The sequence below is a fragment of the Paralichthys olivaceus genome, chromosome 15 (assembly GCF_024713975.1).
Source record: "Paralichthys olivaceus isolate ysfri-2021 chromosome 15, ASM2471397v2, whole genome shotgun sequence".
NCBI lineage: Eukaryota > Metazoa > Chordata > Actinopteri > Pleuronectiformes > Paralichthyidae > Paralichthys > Paralichthys olivaceus.
Genome location: NC_091107.1, coordinates 18,108,770 through 18,118,923, shown reverse-complemented (window position 1 = coordinate 18,118,923; position 10,154 = coordinate 18,108,770). Strand labels below are relative to the sequence as shown.

General features: G+C 39.8%; 1 protein-coding gene across 1 annotated transcript; it reads left to right on the top strand.

Moving 5' to 3' along the window:
* Positions 1-1,599: 1,599 nt before the first annotated feature.
* On the top strand, positions 1,600-9,612 carry ca4a (carbonic anhydrase IV a). The gene is made up of 8 exons (XM_020085447.2): positions 1,600-1,759; positions 4,792-4,836; positions 5,446-5,610; positions 5,738-5,883; positions 6,661-6,753; positions 6,846-6,912; positions 6,990-7,153; positions 7,812-9,612. Exons 1-8 carry the CDS (start codon positions 1,624-1,626, stop codon positions 7,989-7,991), a joined length of 996 nt encoding a protein of 331 aa, XP_019941006.1. The 5' UTR covers positions 1,600-1,623; the 3' UTR covers positions 7,992-9,612.
* The last annotated feature ends 542 nt before the right edge of the window (positions 9,613-10,154 follow it).

The following is a 10,154-nucleotide window of genomic DNA, read 5'->3' as shown; positions in this document are numbered from 1 at the left end:
TTTCATACCTCCACTCACTTTTACTTGAAAAGTCTCAACGCAAAGATGGTGACTTTGACTTGATGCCACAGTTTTACTTTACTAGAGTGTTTCCATTTCATAACACTTTATACTTTATCTGCAGTTTTCCAGGGGGAGAAAAGTTTTCAGATAAGTAAAAAATACAATATAAATATAAACCAAAGGCTATTAAAGACAGAAACATGTAGGCTACAGTGTAAACATTATATATGTATTTAATGTGTGTGTGTGTGTGTGTGTGTGTGTGTGTGTGTGTGTGTGTGTGTGTGTGTGTGTTATGCTGTCCCTATAAGTTACTAATTGACCAATTGTCTTTTGGGGAGAAAATGTGGTGAAAAGTAAATGTCCTCTTTTATAATGAAATACTATTTTTAGGTTCACTGAAGTAGTTCTACTTAATGCAACATTCTTCTTCTCCTCCACTGATTTTTTCTTTATTCCATTCATAAATTCAACAGCAGTTGATATTTTTCTAAATGAAACATTTAGCATTTTACATGTGAAGCATTATTCAAGAACAATCTGTTTATATAGATCAACCTATTGCATTATTCTATCATTCCATTATGGACTGTACCCAACTGTTAACATGAGTTAACCTTCCCCAAATAAAACCAATCAAAAAAGATGTATACAGTTATAATATAACACTTTACAGGGGTTGTTAGTTACTCTCAGTTTTGATATTTTGGGTACATTGTGTTGTTTCAATCAATTAAACTTAATTTATGTGGAACCTTTAGAACAGGTAAGTGCAACTCAAAGTGTTGCACACCTGACTGACAAGCCTCTATATCTCTGTATGTAACATTTTGAATACAGGACTTTGTATTGTATTGTTTTCAATATTGTACTTTTACTTTGACACAAATACTTATTCCTCCACTGACAAGTGATGCACCAAACACTGAGAGTAGTTCCATGATGCAGCCATGATGCTAATACTAATAACAGTGACCATCATCATAATAATGACAGTGATAATAAATGTAACTCACTTAACTTAACTTCAATGAACTGGATCAGGCTGATATGGCTCTATGATTTTTTTTTTCTAACCTTAATGTAAAAGAACGAGGTTGAATATGAGTATCAGGTGTAACGGTGATGTCCACTCACTCCACTAATGGTATTCTTATTGTTATAAGCATTATTATTACTGTTGTTATTAATATAATTATTATCATTATTATTAGTGTTATTATGATAATTATTACTATCATAATTATTATTACTGTAATTATAATAATTATTGCTATTACTGTTATTATGATTATAATTACTATTACTATTATTATTATTGTTATAACCATTATAATAATAATAATTATTATTATTATTATCACCATTATTATCACCATTATTATCATCATTATTATCCCCATTATTATCATCATCATTATTACTGCTGCCACAGTGACTCCCCAGATCATCAGTGAGTGTCTTCCTCTCCACAGGCTCCTGCTCACCAGGAGCCCATTGATGTCCCCAGCCCCCCTCATGGTTGTATCTTCATTGGAGGCGATGCCTGAAGGGGGAGGGGCCACCACTTTGTGGGGTTATGCTGATGGATAGGTATAAGAACCCCCCCACCCTGCAAGAATGCGACCACATAGTAAAAAAACAAGTCGTTGTGTCGCCTCCAGTCGGTCGAGCCAGAGACGCTCCAGCATGCAGCCGCTCATCGTGCCCGCTCTGCTGGCATCCTGCCTGTGGACCCTGTGCGCAGAAGCCGGAGGTGAGTCTCCTCTCATTCATACATGCAAAATATGAACAAGCACAAAAAATGCTTTGTGCTTACAGTGAAAACATTAGTAAATATCTGGACATGTGTGATTTTCTTTCTGCAAAATGTGAAGCTTTTTGATATGAATCAAACACAGGCTATTTCAATTTTCTGATCGGAATCTGTGATCTTTAATATTAAATTTAATATCTTTAATATGACTATGTACCTCCTTTCGAAACTGTACATGGGATTGATCAATGTTCTCAGTGACACCAGCAGGCTGAAGTTTTTTTTCAGTCACTTCATGCGACCAATCGTAAAGTTTACACTGAAATTTGGAGGTCCAAGAATCTAATAGGACAGATATCCCCAAAATAGAGAGAGGGAGAGAGAGAGGAAGACAGAGAGAGAGAGACTATAGGGCAATAGACTTCCCAAATTAAAGCCCCCCCCCCCCTTGAGCCAAAACAGCACCAAACCCGCGTGTGCGTGACGCTGTCCTCCACCTGCCGTGTCCGTCACGATGTGGCACCGAGCTGCTCCTCTGTACCTGCCCTCACACCTCTGAGCTCCGAGAGAGAGCATTACAGGACGCTCATCTCTCCCTCTCTCTCCCTCTCTCTCCCTCTCTCTCTCTGTCTATCGTGCACCTGCTCGGACGCAAACTGAGCCTGTGTGTGTGTGTGTGTGTGTGTGTGTGTGTGTGTGTGTGTGTGTGTGTGTGTGTGTGTGTGTGTGTGTGTGTGTGTGTGTGTGTGTAAGGGTGACAGACTCGTGCGTCCTTGTTGCTGCCGCAGAGGCGCAGAGGCGCGCGTAATAAAGCTGCGCTGCGTCTCCGGATTCACAGCGGGGGGGATTTGAGGCGTGAAATCCCTGAGAGAAATGAAAAGCTCCTCGGTTTGGCACCAAGTGAAGTAAATTAGCAGCCGTCGGGATCACAGATTAAATTATCAGGCTCATTTGGTCAGTGATTAGTCATCAAGGTTTTCAAATGCGCACCGAGAGGATGTTTCACCAACGCTCCACTGTTGGTTTTTAACCATTTGGCTTCATAATAACTTTACGCAATTGAGTCCAAATAAACCTTTAAAGTGACAAATACAATCCTCCACAATGACTCAAGCTCATGTTTGACATTTGGAGAGATAATGGTACCAAGTGCTTCCACTGTAAGAAACAGCTCCAAAAACCCAACTCAATGTTATTTGTATAAACACAACATACAATATGTCAAGTCTCTTTTCAGTAACGGACCCGTCCAAAAGTATAGAGACACAACCGAAGAACCAAACTCATTTTCCTCCACCGGTTTGGGTGAGCGGACAAAAAGACATATTTCACATATTTCTCTATAAAAGCGATAATAATTTAGTATATTTCAATAAGAGTTTTCAAAGAAGCAGCTCAGACACTACATTGAAACTCTGTGTCTCAGTGTCTGGAGCAGCTGCAGGTGAAGTGTGCCAGAGAGAATCAGTGTGTTTGCAGCGAGGCAGAGAAAAGCTGATGGTGTAAAGTGAACCTGTCCTCACTCTGGCTCTTTAATGAATGAAACCAATCCTGATTGTGTTTGTGGGAGCCCCGGACTCTCAGCGCCACTCGTGTGTGGGAAATAATGTCTGAGTCCACACAAGATAACACGATGGCTCCGTCCCCGCGTCCGAGTGTATTCATTTTAACATCAGTGCTCAGCTCTCGTGCACGCGGACGTAGCCCATTCATGTCCTCTTCTGTGACACGTCGCTCACTTGACTGCAGACAGAGCTCTGAGCAGCTCACTCGGACCGCTCTACTGCGCTGCGCAAAGCCCAGCGTCGATTGGGCAGAAACAGTGCGGACAGACATCTGATTGGCTGGGATGAGCAGACTACAAGTGACTGTGAATAAATCTTTCTACTTGGAGAAAGGATGGAGGAAGTTTACAGAAAGTTTCAGAACGTTTTTAACATTATTTAATGCAGGACCACACTGTAAAAATATTTCTTTATAAATCCGGCGTTTAAAACTCAAACACACACACACACACACACACACACATTTATTTATTTATATAGTATTTTTTACTTATTTGAAAACTTTTCTCCCCCTGGAAAACTGCAGATAAAGTATAAAGTGTTATGAAATGGAAACACTCTAGTTAAGTAAAACTGTGGCATCAAGTCAAAGTCACCATCTTTGCGTTGAGACTTTTCAAGTAAGAGTGAGTGGAGGTATGAAATGAATCCTGATTCTGCACAGAGGAGATTAGTTAGATTGTTTTTTCTTCCTCCTCTTCACGCTCCTCTTACACACACTGCAACAAAAGCTTCATTAATAAATAAATACAAACACTTAAATTAGAGAAACCAGTGTGATGGTATCAGTGAACACAATCTGACCCCCATCCCCCCAAAAGTTTTGCCCCCCCCTAGCTTTGTTTATTTTCAGTTGCCATTATCATGACAGAGCAGGAGGAAAAGGCTCACCAACATGTCAAAGAAGAAAAGCACTGACTTCCTTAACGTCCTCATACAATTGTAAAAACAAAGCGGGAAACCCTCCCTGTATTTTTTCAATGGTATGTGTGTTTTTCATAAATATTTGATTTGAGTGATGGCTGCAGATATTTGTCTCTGAGAACAGGGTGGAAACATGCAAACCGATTGTGAAATATTAATAACCCTCGCAGACAAACATGTGAGAATGGGACCTTGCTGATGCAAAAGATTGGCTCGCTATTTATTATGATTGCACGGAAAGATAAAGTGCAAACACCAAGGATTGAGTAAATAGGAAGACAGTTCCTGTGTTTTGAGAGGTTTGGGTCAGAAATAACAGTTGACTTAAACCATCGGGAGAACAATTCACTGTTTGCAGTAATGGAAGTAAAATAAACTATTAATCAAATGTAAATACACATTAAATCCGCCTGGCTAGCTGCCAGCCACACAATCATTTGTGTTACAGTCCGGTTGTTTATTAGCTGGTGACATCATAACTCACGATAGAGGTGCAACATGAAAACCTTGTCCACTAAATGTATTTTATTTTCTGTTTTTCAGATTGGTGCTATCAGTCCCAGTTTAGCTGTGATCATCAGTGCAATGGTAAGCTTATTTAATAAAAGAAATTCAAAGGCAACTATCAAACAAACTGAAGTGTATACGAATACATATTACTAAAACAAGGAGTGATTTAAAGGATGGAATTAAAAGAATAAACGCTGTAAAAAGTACAGAATAAAACTATTTAAGAGAATGTAATTCTGTAATTTTCAAAACAACGTGTTTAAGGAGAGAGAGAAAAACAAAGATGTCTGTCCTTAGACAAATCCAGTCTGTATATACATATTTCTACTGGATCTTGTAATTTTTGTGGATGCAGTGGTTGAATATAAAGACTCATAGTAATATAATCAGGATTTGATGAAAGCACATTTTTCAAAATCTTAAAGAATTTAAGCAGAGAAGCAGTTTTAACTGTGTGAATGTAGATCTCAAAATAATCAGCATGAAAATGAAATCCTTGTCCACAATGTCACATAAACATGAAGAGTTACAGAGGACTCAGGACTGATCCCTGAGGAACTCCATATGTGAATTTCATAGCTGAGAAAATAAAAGTCCTGATAAACCAACCTAATCCTAAAGGAATAAAGTGGCCGACTGTATCAAAAGCCACATGAAGATTTCAAAATGTAATGTTTCTTGCTTTAGCTCCTGAAAAGTGGAACCACGCCAACAGCAACTGTGCAGGAAAATCCCAGTCGCCCATCAACGTCGTCACCAGAAAGACTCTGAAAGACGAGTTTCTGACTCCTTTCCGGTTCAACAACTACCAGCAGATCTTCAGAGGCACAATCAAGAACAACGGCCACTCAGGTGAGTGTATCTTCCGATTAACAAATAATATGTGCTTATATCATACATTATGTAATAGCCATATAGCCAATCGTGCTTTGAAGCTGTTGCTTGAACTCTTAATATCTGTGATGTGTGCGTCCATCAGTTCAGGTCGGAATTCCTCACATCAGCACCATCTCAGGTGGAGGCCTGCCGACCACCTACAAGGCCGTACAGTTCCACCTCCACTGGGGCAAAAATGGAGGGCCTGGCTCTGAACATACCATCGATGGAGAGCAGTATCCCATGGAGGTATCTTCAGCTTCCTGTACAACAGAGACAATCTGTCTCTAATATGGGGAGGTGTTTCTGTGGGTTCTGATCACATGAAGGCAGCTCTCTGTGGTTTAAAGTTTAAATTAATAACCATGTTGTAGCACACAAACATCATATTTTTCATTTCTTACAGGAAAAAGTGGGTCTTCTAAAAACTTGTTTGTGTTTCATATAACACTCCTTCAATTCAGTTATTTGTATATGATATCACAGGAGTCAAACAATATTGAGTTGCTAAATCATGAAATTGCTGATTTTTTTTTAACTTTTCAAAAATGTACAAAATAAATATATAAAATATATAAATACTTGAATGCACTAACATATAATTCTAATGATAAGGATGTCAAGAAAAAAAATCAAAAAGTTTGCTTTCATCTGTCAAAACTGACCCTTTGTTTCAAGTGAAGATGTAACATATATACATTTGTGGTCAGAAGACGGCTGAGACAGAGTTGACTCAAAAAAAAACTACAGAGCCCATTTAAAATATAAATGAAGAAAGATGTCATCAATAGTGTTTCAAGGCACTTTAATGGCCCCATGCAAAAGGAACAAGGGGACCCTTAATAAAACCAAAACAAATCAAACCGCCAGAAAAAAAACATGATACCAATTCGAACCAAAATTGTCACTGCTGTGGATGAACGGAATCAGCTAGTTTGATCAACTTATTAGCTGTTTGATCTTTTAGTTGAGTTTAGTTAGTTTTTGTGAACAATGACAGTTACTCTGTTGATCTTTTATCTACAGCTGCACATTGTTCACATGAAGCACCATTACACTGACCTGACAACAGCCCTGTCAGACCCACAAGGAGTTGCTGTCCTTGGGTTTTTCTATGAGGTAATCATTTTTTATTCTGTGTCGCTGGGTTCAAACTGACAGTATAATACGCATCAGACGTCACAATGAAAGGTTTTTCTGTCCATACTCAGGAATCCACAAGTGGAAACCGAAAGTACGACCCCATCATCAACGCTCTGCGAGGCATAACAGCTACAAGTAGGTATTTTCAGTTCAGTATGATCAGCTCAAAAACATGGCAGCATATTACTGTACTGTGGCTTCTCTGTTTTCAGATGACAACACATCTCTGTCTAGCATTTCCCTGACTCAGCTGATCCCGGCTGAGCAGAATCTGACCTCCTACTATCGCTACATGGGCTCTCTGACCACCCCAGGGTGCACCGAGGCTGTGATCTGGACTTTGTTTGAGAACCCAATCCCTCTGAGCATGGACCAGGTCAGGAAAAAAGACACTCATTTGTTTATGTTCAATATTTTTTCTTTATTTTTGTTGCAAAGGATTAGTGTTTGATTAAAAATTAAAACCACAGCCATCAAACGGTACTATATTACATACATAGGGTAAAATTACCAATACAACAATATAAATGTAATCTATTTTAAGTAAATGCAAAATGGCCCATTGTACATTATCATATATTTACTGGTGTATGGATACACAAGTAGCATTTTAAAGTTGTTGCTTTATTAGGTAGAGCTAGTTACAACTACTTTATACACAGTTTGTATAGTTTGAATAGAGGTTGTTTTTGATTTGACAATGTTCTATAATCGTGGGATAAACAACTTCTTAGCTTTCTAAATGTGATTCGGGTTCCCAACTTTGCTCTTATCCGTGGTTACAAGCCAAAAAGCTTGGAAACCTTCTAAGTAATCATTGGCAACATGTATTTAATACTAACATCTTATCTCATTTTTAAATTCTAAAGTAAGTAAGTAATTTTAAATGTCAGATCAAAAAGTAATATTTTCCTGTGAAACTCAAGTAAAGTCAAATATTCAAATATTGTATGATATAAATGGAGAGAAGTTGCTGTTGATGATCTCACCAGAAACTGGGACCAAACATTCGTCTTTATGTTTCGTTCCTCCAGCTAAAGGTCTTCTCTGAGCTCAAGTTCCACGACGGAAAACCAATGGTTGGGACATTCAGGCCGGTCCAGCCCTTGAATGGCCGGCAGGTGTTCCGGTCAGGAAGTGCGGTGATCCTGGTCAGCTCCGCCCTCCTTGTCGCCGCCATGGCCACGGCCCTGGGACTGTCCCATCCCAACTAGAGGTGCTCTGCAACATCCATGAACACAACACGTTCTGTATCACTCTTCAACTGAACCCCCAGTTTGTATCTTCGTCATTGCATGGTTGCTAAGATGATCAACTACATTGTAGTGCAGGCATAACTCACCTGGTGGTCTTCCCTTATGACACAAATGACAAAGGCATTGGAGAGATGCCTTATGAAAGGTGCCGTAAGGGTTTGATCAGGATTCATGCATGCTAGTGAAGAAGTAGGTCTTATTTGAACATTATGAATGTGCCATAAAGCAGCAGGTTACCAAGCACTCAAAGTGACAGCTGAATTCAACACCACAGACCCTTAGTCATGCCCTTCATTTTTAACAGTATGCTCCTTTAAACACCAGCACATAAACACATCTTCGAACACTTTAAACCTCATCCACCTTGTCCAATGTCAGGTTAATTTAGTTTCCGCTAATGTCAGTGTGAGGAGCCGATGCTTTGTGCTCTGAGCACCACAGCCAGCCCCATGACCCTGCACATGATGTGTCGTTCACAATGGGGCATGGGAAAGGCACAGAGCTATTAATAGCACAACTGAGTCAAGCTCCATTTCAAAGCCAGCGGTCAAAGGAGTCAGCACATTTTTTTTCTTTCAAAGTCCAGGAGCTCACAGCACAGCCATCAGGTGAACTCTTCATAGTCACTCAGTCAGCAGTAGGTTTGGGCCATTCTCTACAGGAATCAAAAAAAGAAAATCCATGATGAACAGCCATGTTCTGAGAGCAGAGCTGCAATCTGCCTCCTCCTACAGCCAGAGGCTACTGATACCTGAGACAAACATGATGCCACAGAGATGCTCATGCTAACAGAGGGCCACAGAGTGACGACTCAGGGAAGAGGCAGCGTCTGCAGCGAGAGGACATAGCAACACTTGTGAAAAATCAGCCAGCACAATCTGTTTTCCAAACCACCGACATTATCCTCACGCACCTCAAACACTTGCATGAATCCGCATGTCTCGATGTTCTAGATGTTCATTATTGACTACACCCACGTGGCTGCTGGAGTGACTCTGCATAAACAAAACCATGCTCGCCAAATTCATAACACACACTCCTCAGTCACTCCCATTTCCCATTGTTGACCTGCAAAGTTCAGTGAGCTTATCTGGAGAACATGTGACTGTGTTCATGGCTTGTATTACAGGGTCTCGGATGCACTGAATGTTATCGACTGTGAATTACACCACACTGAGTTCTCACTCATTTATTCAGGGGGACTCAACATGTATTCTAGTGAGAGATCTGTGCAATTCGTCAGCAGGATTTATTGTGATGATCAAGCAAGGAATCTGTATATTTTCCATTGTTTCATAAGGCATCAAGTTATATTTTTATGCTGTGTCATTGTACACATGTATTTATGTATTGAATGTGTATATTAATATGAGATGCACAGTTATTGTTATTTATGTATTGCAAAGTTTATATAGCATAGAATGCATATATGAAGTATCAAGTTTCTCATGACCAATCGAGTTTACTTTTGATGTTCAAGTGTATGAGATTGTCAGGTTGTAATGCTTGAAAATGTCAAATAATATGGAGAATGTGTTCCAACTGAACAATAAACTACCTACATGCCTTTTTAAACAAAGTCTCCTCTGCATAATTCAAGCTGTTTGAACCACTGATCAAAACTGGGTTCAGCCCCAGTGCCGGTCCTGCCCCTGCGTGTCTGCACTGTGAAAACTGATATTAGAAAATACACTGTGTTGGCTCTGTTGTTTGTCTGCTGGATCAGACGCACAGAGCAGCTTCTCACTTTCCTGTCCGATTCCCCCTTCACTCTGTTGGGAGAGAACACTCAAGCATCTCAGGCCCTTAATCCTTTTCTAATTGACTTGTTCGTAATGTTATGGAGGCCTTGTTTGGCCAGAGATCACACAAACAAGCACACACACACACACACACACACATCCACAGGTTTGTGAAGCAATACATATTTGGAATATGCATTGACATCAATCCATTGTGGACAGCCTAACCAAAACCTTTACCTCCTCTACCATGGCCTCTTCATGCCTAACCCTATCTTTAACCTAACTACTGGTCCTAACAAGGTCAGAGTTTATGTTGCAAAAGGACCTAAAGAAGTCACACAAATGAATACTCACACAAACAGTCATGTCTCCATGA

What these genes read in the sequence shown, in the direction of transcription:
- ca4a (XM_020085447.2), top strand. Translation starts at nt 1,624, where the DNA reads ATGCGACCACATAGTAAAAAAACAAGTCGTTGTGTCGCCTCCAGTCGG. An exon ending in CAAGAACAACGGCCACTCAG is followed by an intron (nt 5,611 to 5,737) that starts GTGAGTGTATCT and finishes TGCGTCCATCAG; the next exon opens with TTCAGGTCGGAATTCCTCAC. An exon ending in TCCCTCTGAGCATGGACCAG is followed by an intron (nt 7,154 to 7,811) that starts GTCAGGAAAAAA and finishes TCGTTCCTCCAG; the next exon opens with CTAAAGGTCTTCTCTGAGCT.